The sequence below is a fragment of the Lagenorhynchus albirostris genome, chromosome 2 (assembly GCF_949774975.1).
Source record: "Lagenorhynchus albirostris chromosome 2, mLagAlb1.1, whole genome shotgun sequence".
NCBI classification, from domain to species: domain Eukaryota; kingdom Metazoa; phylum Chordata; class Mammalia; order Artiodactyla; family Delphinidae; genus Lagenorhynchus; species Lagenorhynchus albirostris.
In genome coordinates, this window is record NC_083096.1 from 176,856,427 (window position 1) to 176,871,307 (window position 14,881).

Here is a 14,881-nt window from a genome sequence, read left to right on the forward strand (position 1 = left end):
GAAACCACCATACTGTATTCCATAGCATCTGCACCAGTTTACTTTCTCACCAGCAATGCAAAAATGTTCCAGTTTCTCTACATCTTCACCAATGCTTCCTTCCTTCCTTTTTTCTTTCTTTCTTTCTTTCCTCTTCCTGTCTTTTTCCTTTCTTTCTTTTCTTTCTTCCTTCCTTCCTTTCTTTTTTTCTTCCTTTCTTTCTTTCTTGCTTGCTTTCTTTCTTTCCTTCCTTCCTTCCTTCCTTCCTCCCCTCCCTCCCTCCCTCCCTCTCTCTCTCTTTCTTTCTTTTTATATTTGCCATTCTAATGCGTGAGGGAGTAAGTTGTTTTTTACATGGAAGAATCATTCGTATGCTTGCATGCAGGCAGGAAAGATCTGGGAGACCAGGAATTTGATGCTAAAGGAAGGAGAGAGGAGAGGTGCTGGAGCAATGTCCTAGAGTTGGGAGAGATGCTGAGATCCCGAGCAGAGAGGAGGATGCCCTTAGCCAGCAGCCTGGGTGTTTATCCATAGTCACAGGGGAGAAAGCTGAGGCCCTGGGCACAGATACGGTGGGAGGCTAGATATGGTGGGAGAGTCTGAGGTGTTCTCTTGTGTTTATTTTATCCCCTCAGTGAAATGGGCAGCCAGGTAACCAGGTGACGGTAATGGTGGGGTGAGGTCAGAGGTTTGAGGAGAGAAGACAGGGTGTGAGATAGTCTCTCTAAAAGAGTGTATGGATGGTGGAGGTTGGGAGGCTGGATAATGGCTCCCAGAAAGACATTGACGTCCGAATCCCTGAAATCTGTGAATGTAACCTGGCAGGATCTTGAGATGGGGAGATTCTCCTCGATTCCCTGGGTGGGGCCAACGTAGTCACATGTGGGAGGCTGAGGGAGATTTGACTACAGAAGGTATTACACTGCTGGCTTTGAAAATGGGGGAAGGAGCCACAACCCAAGGAATGAAGGTGCCTCTAGAAGCTGAAGGCAAGGAAACGAATTCTCCCCTAGAGGCTCCAGAAACAGACTCCCCTTTACAGCCTAGCCTCCCTGGTGACCCCTTGATTTCCGACTTCTGATTCCAGAACTACAGAGAATGAACTTATGTTGTTTTAAGCCACTAAGTTTGTCTCGTTTGTTACAGCAGCAATAGTGAACCCAAGCAGGACCCTGTGGGGCTCCTGGGCAAGGAAGCCTTTCTGTGTCCCCCATTTCTTTTCTTTTTTTTTTTTTTTTTTTGGCGGTACGTGGGCCTCTCACTGTTGTGGCCTGTTGCAGAGCACAGGCTCTGGACGCGCAGGCTCAGTGGCCACGGCTCACGGGCCCAGCCGCTCCGCGGCATGTGGGATCTTCCCGGACCCGGGGCATGAACCCGTGTCCCCTGCATCGGCAGGCGGACTCTCAACCACTGCGCCACCAGGGAAGCCCCCCCATTTCTTGATTGTAGGGAATAGACTCCAGCCTTCATGACCTTCCCTGAGTCCCAAAGAGCAGATTCGAACAGTTGCTAATCAGGGAAGGGTGGGGGATGCAGAGAAAAGGGAGGAGCAGTCAAGAAACAATGGTGCAGCCTCGGGGCAGGGTCCTGGTTCCACCTAAAGGGATACACATAGCAGTAGCTTTGAGCCCTTCTACAGAACTAAACCCCCCAACAAATGGAAGATGTTAACTACTGGATGAAGCATTCTTCATTCCAGAGAAGGTCATGGTTTGGCAACCCCACCCGTAAACCACTGCTATAAAACTCCTCACCAAATCCCCCTCCCCACGCCAGGTAGGGACACACAGTTTGTTTTTTGGTTTATTTTTTGCGGTACGCGGGCCTCTCACTGTTGTGGCCTCTCCTGTTGCGGAGCACAGGCTACGGATGCGCAGGCTCAGCGGCCATGGCTCACGGGCCCAGCCGCTCTGCGGCATGTGGGATCTTCCCGGACTGGGGCTCGAACCCGCGTCCCCTGCATCGGCAGGCGGACTCTCAACCACTGTGCCACCAGGGAAGCCCGGGACACACAGTTTTTGAGGGCACAGGCCCATTATGTTCCCCTTTGCCTGGCAAAGCAATAAAGCTATTCTTTTCTACTTCACCCGAAACTCTGTCTCTGAGACTCGATTTGGCACCGGTGCACAGAGGCTGAGTTTTTGGCATCAAGAGGAGGTCCAGGAAGTCACCAAGAATAAAGGTGTGTCCGGTGAGGGAGTGACAGAAAACAGGGAAGGAGTCTGAGTGAATTCAGGGGCCAGGGTCTCTCTCCCATTCAGGCCTTGACATGAGGAAACCCCTTTGCCCGCAACCTCCTCCCAATCCTTTATTCTGGAAAACTCCTGTTCATGCCTTAGGAACAGGTTAGAGGTCACCTCCAGAACCCTTCCCCTGATCCCCTGGCTGTGGTTGGGGTCTTCCTCTGCTCCCGGAGACCCTGTGCTCATCTTGTTACCCAAAGACTGGGTTTGCCTCTTGTTGGGTGTTGAACAAGCCGAAGATCAAGAGAAGGATTTATGATTACTTGCAGTAAGTCAGGAGCACACCGGGGGTCTCTCCCAAAGCAATGTCTTCCCAAACAGCAAAATTGGGGAAGTTTTAAGCTAAGTGTACATGCATATACATGAAGGGGCTTGGGCAGCAGGCAGAGTCCAAGCTTTAGTTGATTGAAGTCACGAGGGTCAGAACAGGTCAACATCCTCGTCCTTCAGGCCCTAGTTGATCTGGTGGTTGATTGCGTCAGGCCAATCTTCACCATTGATACAGAACTGGGAGTCTTTACAACTGATGCATTACCTTTGCTATTGTCACTTCTCTTGCCCGACTATTGTTTGTTTCTTCATTCCTTTGCTCAAGATCATTGATTACTGAGACCTGTTCAAGGGCAAGCATTGTGGCCAGGTTTAGGTCACAAAACAGCTTAAGCCAAAAATGGCTTCTCTTCTGTCAAGAAAGCCATCCCGGACTTCCCTGGTGGCACAGTGGTTAAGAATCCGCCTGCCGGGCTTCCCTGGTGGCGCAGTGGTTGAGAGTCCGCCTGCCGATGCAGTGGACGCGGGTTCGTGCCCCGCTCCGGGAGGATCCCACATGCCCACATGGGATCCCTCATCCCACATGGGCGGCTGGGCCCGTGAGCCATGGCCACTGAGCCTGCGCGTCCGGAGCCTGTGCTCCGCAACGGGAGAGGCCACGACAGTGAGAGGCCCGCGTACCGCAAAAAAAAAAAAAAAAAAAAAAAAAAAAAGAATCCGCCTGCCAATGCAGGGGACACGGGTTTGAGCCTTGGTCCAGGAAGATCCCACATGCCACAGAGCAACTAAGCCCGTGCGCCACAACTACTGAGCCTGTGCTCTAGAGCCTGCGTGCCACAACTACTGAGCCCGTGTGCCACAACTACTGAAGCCCGCGCGCCTAGAGCCCATGCTCCTCAACAAAGTGAAGCCACCGCAATGAGAAGCCTGCGCACCGCAATGAGTAGCCCCCGCTCGCCACAACTAGAGAAAGCCCCCATGCAGCAACAAAGACCCAACGCAGCCAAAAATTCATTCATTCATTAATTTTAAAAAAAAGAAAGCCACCCCTGGTTCTCTTTCTCCAAGGACCCCCTAACTTACCTGCTTACAGTCTGAGCACGCAGTGATGGGCCTCATAGGTGTCTCCGAGATTGGGGCCTCCTGGAGACCAGAGTCTTGTTTCCCTGAGTGAGGAGGGACAGCACGTGAACAAGCAGACCTGCAGAGACCACCGCAACCCTCAGAGAGGGCCCAGGAGACCAAGGTGATGGACGGGGCAAGTGATGAGGGCATATTTGGAGGCCGGCTGGGTGGCTCTGGACAAAGGGCTGCCTTGCCACTGTTCACAGGCCCGAGGGCACAGCCGGGCTCTCAGCTGTAATGCAGGTGCTTCTGGGGTCCCGCCACAGCCTGGACTTGTCAGACTCCAGTGGCCATAACCTTCTCCCCCTCACACTGGTGTCAGGCACTAGGACCATGGACATCCCCCAGCTCAGACCCGAAGACAGAGCCAGCAGCCAGTGTGTAAAACAAACGAAAGGTTTATTTATAAGCAGGGATGTCGTCTGGGATACATACAGTGCAAACTCTCGTCTTGGGATCAACACAAGCCCACAAGCTGGAAAACTGTTACCAAATTAGGTCGAATGGACCCCCCACTTAGGCCCTAGCCTGGCTGAGGCCCCCTGCCTTGGCAGTAGAAGGTCCTCTTTCCATTTGGGTTCGCACAGCCAAAAACAAAACCGAAGCTGAGATTAGAGCGGCGCGAGATTTATTCAATGGCCAGGGAATGGAGAAGCAAGAACTTAGTTCGTAAATGCACTTCTCGCCTTAATGGTGAGAGGGATTTACTTTTAAGGAGTGAGGACAATGGGGGTTAGAGTGAGACGAATGATGGGGAGGCAAATGCATTACTTTTCTGGGAAAGAGGCAGGGTTTTCCTAGAAATGGGGTGCTATCCCTTTTCTGTCCTTTTTTGGTCAGTGACTTCCGGTCACAGCCATTGTAGGTGTGTCATTTAGTAGCTAATGTAGTAAAGTCAGTGTAGAATGAGACTCAGGGTCTACGAGAGGTCAGATTCATCACCCTCTTGGTTTCAGCGGGTCCTATCCAGTTTTTGTTTCCCTCTTCCTATAGCTTCTTTCTTTGTGTCCAGACCCTGCGACTTAAAGGTGTATGTTAGTTCCTGTTCAAGGGAGGGGTTGGTGGGTTTTGACCAAGGGTCTGGTGGCAATTCTGGTAACAAAATGAGGCCACACCCAGAAAGAGTCTCCTTCCAATTAATTCATCCCTGTTCTGCTGGAGTGATGACAATGAGGCCTGAGGTCCTCCCAGGACAGTCCACCAGGGGGCAGAGGTGCTCCACGGCCATAAAGGGTCCAATGTGGTTGGAGACCCTGGCCAGTCCAGGCAGAGGGACATCTTGATTCCGGAGTGGGAAGCCTTTCTTCACTCCATGGTAGTGGCTGGGCTTCTTCTACCCTCCAAAAGTTCAGCTGCCAAGTTCAAGTCCAGTGGAATTTTTCAACAAGGGATCCAGATATCAGGGACCCAACGGTCTTCTCAAGGAGGCCCCCATCCCCCTTCCTTCCAGAATCCGGTTAAGGCCACACTTGTCCACTGTCTACGGGGCCTGGGCATGCGTTTGTGGGGAGTGGGCTGACCCCTTAACGGGGAAGAATCCCTCGGCAAAAGTGTTAGCTTCGGCTGCTTCCGGCAGGCCATCCGATCTGACAACATGGGCTACAGAGAACCACAACACTCAACGCAGACACAGGACTGGCTCTCAGCATCTCACGACCACTCAGGATCTCAGTGGGCACAGTACCAAAGTGGCGCCAAGGCTCCATGGGGACCTGGGACTCCAAGAACAGTGGGAGGGGGTCGGGAGAAACAGGAGCATCCCCTTGGAAGGCAAAGGAGGAAGGTCCAGGCTGAGGTAGGAGGAGATGGCTGCGGGGCCTCAGTCATCTCCAGGTCCTGAAATTCCCTGATAGGAAAAGGTGTGGCCTTGGAGCTCCACACCAGACCGTGGGGGAGGGGAAGCTCAAACTGGGGGTAAATGGGAGCGAAGCTCAAAGGCAGAGGATACAAACTCTGAGTTTGGCTTTTTTACACTTGGCTTGTTTATCCGCATGGTAGCTAATGGGTTTTTTGTTTGTTTTTTTTTTTAATTGCCACATGTTACAACTGGAAGATTTCCGGTTAGAGGTTTGCCGTCTTAACCAGGTCACAGCCCTCATTCAGGCTGCCTGCCTGGGCATCCGGTTTCCACCCCATGGCACGAGATGGAGCTATAGCAGGAGTGGATTTGGAGGTGGCGCTTCCAGAAGTCCTGAGCTAACCTGGGGGACTCCCGTCCCCTACAGGGGTTGCCACCCGCTCCCTGCACAGAACCATCTGATTGATGACACCCACCCCTACTACCCCCACTGGGACCATCCTGCAGTCTCACATTCAGGCTAAAGCCCTGCTCTTTCCCCACTGCCCCTTCTCCAAGGCTGATGCATGCAGCATCCCTCCTCCCCAGCAGGAAGCCAGAGCCGGGTAGAGCCCAGGGATTAAAAGAAAAGTAAAAACCAAAAACGACAAGGGCTCCAGGAACCAAGCATGCAGGACCGGCTGGAGGGGCAGCTCTCAGAGAGGCAGGGGATTTGTTCCAGGCTGCCCAGCGCATCCGTGTCCACCAGCCTTCCAAGAGAGACACACACCGTGACAGGACACACCATGACTCTCCCTGCCTCGTGTGCCTGCAAGGTGAGAGGAAGGCTGAGGCCCTGGAAGCCGCTAAAGGAATTTGGCCCAGAAAGAGTCAGAGTCCTGCGGGGGAGGGGCCTAGAAGGACCAGGGGTTGGTCCCACCTTGGCTGTGACACAGGCCACGCCAGAGTGGTTAGCTGGGCTTCATCCCGGCATCAGGTACACCGAGGGGCAGGGGCTTCTCCTCTGGGCTCTGCAGCAGAGTCTCTGGAGCCTCCGGCTGGGACTGGAAAGGGCATTCCTCCTTGGAGAAGGGGACGTGCTCATCTTTCGGGGAGCCAGAGGGGCTGGTGTCTGTGTCCCTCGTGGAGCTGGCCTGGGAGGGGCATTGAGAGCTGTGGTCAGAGCCGCTGCAAACGTTGACAATGCAGGTGACATTGACCTGGGTCCCGTGGCCACCAGACGATGCCTCTGCTAAACACAAGACAGGAGAAAGTGGTCAGCTGGGGCCTTGGGGTGGGGGGTGTCTTCACAGCCTGCCTCCTGCCCGAGAGGCAGATTAAGACATGCGGGGGAAGAGCACCGTGCCAGGAGGCAAGAGGCCCCTGTTCTAGCTCAGCTTTGCTGTGTCATCTTGGGCAAGTCCTGTAAACCTTTGTGTGCCTCAGTTTCTTCACCTGCCAAATAAGAATACCCCGCCCAAGTCACCCCACAGATGGGAGGAGCCACCTATATAAAGGAAGTGAAGGTGCTCCAAGAACAAAACACTCCCCACAAGGAGCCGGAGAAGTGCGCCAGGACAGGAAGGATACATTCCAGTCTTGGGGAAGCAGTAGAGATGAATTACCTTCCCGAAACTGCAGCAAGGCATCAGCAGCCCTGGCCACACCAGCTATGAAAAGGCGAGACCCCTGCCACTGGCCCATCATCTCTATGCCAAGGAACCAACATCAAAGGGCTTGGAAATTGCTCCTTTACGGAAATTAAACATCGACCCTGAACTTGTCTTCATTCACAGCAAATCTTTTCCTTCCACATAGAGCTGCCTCTAAGATTTCATAAATCTGGGATTCCAGGATGGGGTGTGGTGGGGACGTAGTTTGTCCTCATCACTGAGGCCGGGATGCCCGCAGCTCCGCAGCCTGACCGTCCTGGGTTTGGATCCCCGCTCTGCCTCCATAGACTTGGCCGAGTCACTTAAACTCTTGGAGCTTCCATTTGCTCAGCTGTGAAATGGGTCTAATGACCCTTTCCATCCCCTCGAGGCAAGGATGACTCTGCCCTGTTCACTGCCGTATCTCTGGAGCCTGCATGGCTCCTAGAGACGGGGTGACAGGCTCAGTGAAGCAGGGGTTCACGCTGGGCCCATATATCCAACCACGTCTTCTGTACCTCAGCTTGATTCCACCCCCATATCCCGTCCAACCTGCTTCTCCCCATCTCAGTTCACACGCCTGCCATCCACCCAGATGCTCAGTCCCAAAGCCTTGGACCCATCTTTCTCTCACACCCCACATCCAAGGCACCAGCGATTCCTACCTGGTCCACCTTCAAGTTCACCACCTCCTGCATACCGCCTGTACCTCCATCCGCTCCCTGGACAAGTGCAGTCTCCTCCTGTCTCCTGGCTTCTACCTGGCCCCTCTGCAGTCTGCTCTCCACCAGCAGCCAGAGCCGGATCATTTCCTTGGCTGCTCCAAACACAGTTCTCACCATGGCCTACGAGGCCCTGCATGACCTGGTGCCTGCCTTCTCCCCACCCCATCTCCTGCTGCTCTGAGATCCTGGCTGGGTTCCCTCCAGCCATACTCACCTCCCTGCAGCTCCCTGAGCCCTCCAAGCCTCAGTGCCTTTGCAACGTGCTGCTCCCTCAGCCTGGAACATTCTTCCCTATTCCCATAGCTCACTCCTTCCTTTACTTGGGCCTCAGCCTGGAGGCCACCTCCTCCAAGAAGCCTCCGTGGCTTCCCTCTCTAAAGGAGGTTCACTCCCACCCATCCTTCACTCCCTGTGTCCCTCCCTCTGCTATAATCTCCAGAGCCCCTAGCTCCGCCCACTGTGCAATCCATTTCTGGAGTTCTCATTGGGTTCTCCCCGACCAGGCCCTGAGTCCAGAAGGGTGGGGCCTTTCTGACTGTTCCCTGTTGTGGCCCTAGTGCCTATAACAGGGACACGTGTGAATGAATAAAATCCAGCCCACAGGTGTGTTCTGTTCTTGGTGGTGGTAGTATTTCTAAGTGAATTGGCTGCCAACATTCAAAATTCAGGAGTTTACATTTTAAGAATCTGGATTTAGAGCTTCCCTTGGGAGCCAGATGGGGGAGAGCGGAACCCACAGACCTGAATGCGACTGGCAGCAAGGGCTTCAGGACACAGGTTCAGCCCCGCCTCCCCTCCCAGCCCTGTGGGCATCTGAGTTTCCTAACTAGTGAGGGACTAAATAGTGGATAATCTGAGGAGTCAATGTAAGGGCCGGACACAGAATAGCCCCTCAAAAAGGATGGTTGTTGCTGCTGTTACTATGGCGACCTAGTGTCCAGGGGTTGCCAGGAGGACCGGCTGTTTGTTTTCCAGTCTAGTTTGTTTCCGGGAGGAGGATGGAGCTGGCGAGCTGCTCTGCTCAGAACAGTCCCAAACAAGCAGGGTGGAGGTGGGGTGCTAAAATCATGGGGCAGGAAGGAACTTTCCACCCTGGGCCTCCACAGCACCAAATGTCACTCAGAGTCACCAAGGTTGTGCACACTGTGAACGAGACATTGCGGGGGCAGACGGGGGACCAGGAGGGGCCACAGACCTGAGGTTTACCCATTCGCACAGCGGGGAGAGGTGCTCGGGTGGGACGGAGAGGAGGGGAGAGCAGAGGCCAGAGAGGCGCAGAAGGAACAGAAAAGAGACAGCGGGTGGGGGGGCGGAGCAGACACGGTCAGGGCTCCCCAAGGAGGAAGCCACACCAGGATGCGTGTGGAAGAGGTGTCGCAAGAAAGCGGAAAGATGAATCTAAGAGGTAGAAGAAGACCAAGAGCTTTATATTCTGATCTCATTTATTCATTCGACAAACATTTAGGGCCACCTGCTATGTTCCAGGCACTGACCCAGTCCCTTCCTTGGGGAGCTCTCAGGCTGGGGTGAGGGCACTGACGAGACATCACACTGATGAGGGTGGGTGATGATGGGAAACTAGAAGTGGGACGCCGCAGCCCACCGCCTGAGTCAGGAGGCAGGTAGTGAATGCTATCGCAGCCCTGCCAAGGAGCTGCCATGCTCATCTCTAGGACAGGAAGCTGAGGCTTGGCAGGGTGAAGGAGCCTGTTCAGAGTCTCACGGCACCAGAGCAGCCGGGAGGGCATCTGGGAATGAACCAAGGCCACGGTCATTCCTCAACCCGCCAGCCAGCGCTGCCAGGTGAGGGGGGAGATGCAGGCCAGCGGGCTTGGCCTCTCACTACAAAACATGCCCGAGGAAGCCTCAGGCTTTCTGGGGGACCCCCGCAGGGGCCTCCTACAATGTGGGCACTGCAGATGCCCACCAGGGGTGACACTGGTCACAGACCAGGTCCAGGGCTAAATGCAGACTGTGTAAACAGGGCACGGGCTTCTCCAGACCCCACGTGGGATCCGCAGTCCTGATGCCTCAGGCCCAAAGGGACCGGACTACAGGCACAGTGAGTAGAGTCCCAGGGCCATCATTTACTCATTCAGCTTTCCAGGCTGACCCTGGACCCTGAGAGCCCAGGGGTGATTCCTGGCTCTTCTGTTTACCAGCTGTGTCTTTGAATAAGCAGTTTAACCTCTCTGAGACTCAGTTTCCTCATCTGATGAGATGAGGAAATATAATAGGTATTAATATTGTAAAAATAATATAATTATAATATATACTCTAATAATATATTAATAATAAAATAATATATTATCTAATACAATATATAACAATATAATATATAACAACATATGTAATATACAATAAATATATAATTATGACGTATTACAATATTAACATATAGCATGTTATATGCTATATTATATATAACATCAATGTATAAGTTAACATATTAATATAACATTTATATATATAAAATGTTAATATATAATATATTACATACTACATATATATAGCATCAATATCAATGTATGATTCATATATTGATATATAATATTTACATAGTATAACACTGTTATATGCTATTTTACGTACTATATATTATATGTATTATGATATATAGGAAAACTCCCTGCCTGGATACTGGGGACACAGAGGATAAGCTGAGATGGTCTAGAAGGAAGGGTGTTCCTGGTGCGAGAACCCGCAGGGCAAAGGTGGGAGGGATGTGGGGGTTCCGAGAACAGAAAGAAGCTTGTGGCTCAGTTTCACCTGAGGAGGCAGAGGGAAGGAGGCTGGAGGGGGGCCCAGACTGGTGGTGCAGGGCTTCCAGTGTCCTGCTAGGAGCTCAGGCCTCATCCTGCAGGGGAGGCCCAGGAAGAGACAGCTCAGCCAGAAATGAGGAAGAAACACACTGGGGAGGGGGGGGGAGGAAGCCAGGGGGGCTCCCGCCTCTTACCTGAGCTGCCGCAGCTGTCCGGGGCCTTCCCCACGCCCGGCGCCTGCAGCTGGGGCCTGGTGGGCGCCCTCCTGTCCGCGGCGCCAGCCGAGCTCTCCAGGGAACTGCTGCTGGAGCTTGGCGCCGTGGTCAGCAGATGCTGCTGCTCGGGGCCTGGGGCACTTCGGGCCTTATCAGCTGGCAGATGCGGCTGGATGGGGAGACGAGGGGGGAGGGAGGACAGTCAGCCCATCAGCCGGCTCCTTGCCCCTTCTTCCCTCTCACCACCATCAGCCCTTCACGGTTTACACAGCACTTCTGCACATGCTCTCCACACGCAGCACTTTTAGGACGTGTGATTCTCTGTGGCTTCTGTGATTAGCATCGCTGCCCTGCTGGAGTGTGAGCCCTAAGAGGGCAGGGGCCACGTGGCCCTGTTCACCAAACAGTCTTAGAGGTGAGGCAGGATTTTCACCCTCATTTTGCATAAGGAAGCAGAGGCCCAGAGAAGGAGAGTGACTTTCCTGAGGTCACCCCATCAGCACAGGGCGATGCGGCTCAGCCTAGCAGCCAAGGGCATGGACTCTGGAACCAGACCACATGCATGCAAATCATGACTCCATCACTCACGAGCTCTGCAACCTTGGACAAGTTACTTAACCTCTCTGTGCCTCTGTTTTTCCATCTATAAAGGAAAGAATAACAACCTACCTCCTAGGGTTATTGAGAAGATTAAATGGCTGAGTTTTTGTAAAGCGCTCAGAACAGTGCCTGTTCTATCGTAAGCGCTGGTCGAGGGTTTGTTAAATCAGGGCTCAGCAAACTACTGCCACGGACCAAGTCCAGCCTGCCACTGTTTCCGTACAGGCTGCGAGCTAAGGATAATTTTCACATTTTTAAATGTTTGAAAAAAATATTTAAAGACTAATATCTTGTGACACGAAGTTATGTGAAGTTCAAATGTCAGTGTCCATAAATACAGTTTTATCAGCACACAGCCACGCCCATTTGTTTATGTTGTGTCTGTGGCTGCCTTCCCACTGCAGTGGCAGGATTGAGGAGATATGACAGAAACCAGATGATCCAAAAAGCCTACAATATTCACTGTCTGGACCTTTACAGAAAACGCCTGCTCGCCCTTGTGTTCAATCAGTCAATCCAGTGTGGACAGTCCTCTCATTTAGGACCCTCAGCCCTGCCGTCTCAGCAACACTTTCCAGATTCCATTCCCCAAGCTGCTCTGTGACTCTCCATCTTTTCCTCATAAAACACAAATCCCAGCAACAGTAATAATAAAATATTAGCTGACGCTTGAATGCATCCAATGCCAAGCACGGTGCTGAAGCTTCTCCAGACACTATCTATACTGATCCTTCCAACAGCCAAGTGTTATCCTCGCTTTGCAGATACGGAAACCGAGATCCAGAGAGGTTGAGTTACTTGCCCAAGGTCACAGAGTTAGGACGTGGTGCATCTGGGCTAAAACCTACACACCTTTCCTGGGTGTTTGGGGTTTCAGCCCCAGAGGCTCAAGACAAGGTGCCACATTTCCAGACACCCGTGCTGGGAACCCCTGGAAATTTCACTCCAACGCGGCTGCCTGTCCGCACCAACTGAACAGGTGCACAAGCCCTTGCCTTGGGGTTCTGGGCGATCACTGGATTCCAGAAACAAGACAGAGGGGCCACATTCTCACCCACTGCCCTGGCCTGCCCAGGATGAGAGGGTCCAGGGTAGAATGAGAACTGAGGCGAGTAAGTGCTGGAGGGATGCAGTCTAGTAGGGCCAGGGAGGTAAGGTCAGAGGTGGAGGACACAGGAAGGACACAGGTGCCAATCCCCGCAGCCCCCAGCCCTGCCTGAGCCCTGCATATCCCGAGGTCAGCTCATAGACTCTCACTCCAGGCCAGAAGGATCCTTTGTAAGCAGTCCCCGTGTGGCCACGGAGGCCCAGAGAGGGTGATTCCCCTGCTCAGTATCACACAGCGGGGCCGTGGCTCAGTGTACACTCTGGCTCAGTGTACCAGAGCTGCGTGCTTCCCACTCAGTCCCGCCCCCGGCTTTGGAGGAATGGAGAGCATTTCAAGTTCATGCTGAACCTTCGCTCAGATGGTCTGACCTTGGTATTTGACCCCACCCCCCGCCCTGCTGGGAGCCTGGACAGGCAGGGGAGAGGGAGGGGGAGGGGGCACATCCAAATGTCATTCTTCACACCCCCCAGAGAAGGGGCTTTTCAGCCTGCGTCCCACTTTTCTGCTGGTGGCTAGGGCCAGGCAGAACAGAAACCCCAAAGGTCACAGCTTGCCTCCCTCCCCCAAAAGCCACGAGTTGCAAAGTTCAGGCAGGCTCTGAGTGGGGCAGATGCATTGAGTCCTGTTCCTTGGGCTGGGACCCCAGGACGGGGAAGCCCTGAGGGGCCTCACTGAACAAACAGGATCCCAGCCGGCCCTCCTCACCTCCCAGCCTGGCCCCACCACGGGCAGAAGCAGAGACCCCGGCAAAGCCGCTGCCTGAGCCTGTGTCTGTCTGCATATGTGAGCGTGTGTTCCTGAGATTCATACACCTGTATGTATAGGTGTTAGGGTGTCTGAAGTGTGCACACACGTGTGTCTCTGTGTGAGGGAGCACGTGTGCATGTCTGTGAGTGGTGCAATTAGCTTGTGTGCTGGAGGTGGTAAAGAGAGGCACTCCTAAGTCTGTGTCTCAGGCCACCCATTCGCTGTGTCAACCCCAGAGATGACCCCCCAGGAAGGACCCTCTGTGGAACACTTGAGTACCCTAGCACACAGCTTGAGAACCACTGCTCCATGAGGAAGTGCTTTGTAAACATGATGGAGATGCTGAGAACTGTTGCCAGCTGGGTGAAAGGCACAGCCCTGCAAGCTGGCTGAGACACTGTCCCCATTTAATGGTGAGGAAACAGCCATGAGCAATTTCATGTCAGTCCAAGGTCACACCATGGGTCCATGACTACACGCTTGCCACTGACACCACTGACCCCTCTGCTCCCTGATATGGCCTTTCACACTCAAGTCACCTTTACTAGTCCCAGCAACAGACCCTGGCTGGCCTTTTCTCAGCCTCCCAGGGCTCTGCACGCTGCCTGACGCTGGACAGACCAACCTAGAGAATTCACTGCTTCCCATGGGACAACCCAGCCCAGCAGGAAGAAGACAAGGGAAGGAGGAGGGGGAAGGCAGAGGGGCACTCACCACCTTGGCGTCTCCGTGCAGGCAGAAGGGCTTCTCTGCAAAGAGGAGAGAGGGGACAAGTCAGAGACACTGACTTCCTCAGGTCACATCTGTTCTAACTAGGAGGGATCACGGGGCCCAAGCAGAAGCAGTTGGAGTAGGCCCAGCCCTGGGGGGAGCAATTACCTATCAGACAAGGTACACAGAAGCCCCCATACCCAACTCTCCAGCCAGCCCTCAACACCCGCCCCAAACCATTCTTCAGCCTGCCCCCCTTTGCTCATACCATGCCCCCTGCTTTGCATGCCCTTTCTTTCCTGCACTCATGTCTCCATCAAAATCTTGCCCAGCTCAGATGCCACCTGCTCCAGAAGGCCTGAACCCAGACAAGAATCCTGGACTTCTGCCCTCTTGGATAGCCCTGAGGGCATCTTGCCTTTTAGTAGATAAGTTAGTGGAAGTGCCTTCCGCCCCAGGCTCTAAGCTCCTAAGAACAGGGGCTGCCATTCCCAGCTCTGTCTGACCCATAAGTCTGTGCCCAGTGCTGGACTCAGAGGGGTGCCCCAGAAAAGCTTCCTGAACGGATGTGTAAATAGATGGATGAATGAAGGAAGGATGGAATCTTACTTTTTTTCTGGGTCATGATGACACAGTTCACCAGGACTATTATTAGCAGACCCAACGCTGTCACACCCACAATCAGTCCTAGAAGGAAAAGAGAAGTTCAAAACAGCTGCAAAAAGCAAACTCAAATGTACCAGGGACCAGGCAGGTCAGCTGACAACCAAAGATGACTGGGGTCATCGCAGGTGAGGGGCAAGCCCAGTGCAGAGGCTCTCAAATTTGATTACAAAACAACCCAAAATCCGTGCACCAAACGAAACGTGTCTGTAGGCCACACTCAGCCCAAGGGCCACGAGTTTGAGCCCTCTGGCCTGCTGTAGTCCTAACCCCAGAAGGGAAGCCCATGAGGTGACCTGGCCCA

General features: G+C 53.4%; 1 protein-coding gene across 2 annotated transcripts in view; it reads right to left on the reverse strand.

The window, feature by feature from the left end:
• Positions 1–3,999: 3,999 nt before the first annotated feature.
• The window catches only part of TNFRSF1B (TNF receptor superfamily member 1B), a 33,839-nt gene continuing 22,957 nt past the window's right edge, over positions 4,000–14,881 (reverse strand). The window contains exons 7-10 of one of the 2 annotated variants that reach the window (XM_060141403.1): positions 14,524–14,601; positions 13,918–13,952; positions 10,728–10,917; positions 4,000–6,643 (exon numbers count right to left, since the gene is read on the reverse strand). In XM_060141403.1, the coding sequence (XP_059997386.1) occupies positions 6,366–6,643; positions 10,728–10,917; positions 13,918–13,952; positions 14,524–14,601 (581 nt within the window). In that variant the 3' untranslated portion in view covers positions 4,000–6,365. Of the gene's footprint in view, positions 6,647–10,727; positions 10,918–13,917; positions 13,953–14,523; positions 14,602–14,881 lie in introns of both variants that reach the window. The other variant, XM_060141402.1, reaches the window with a different exon arrangement.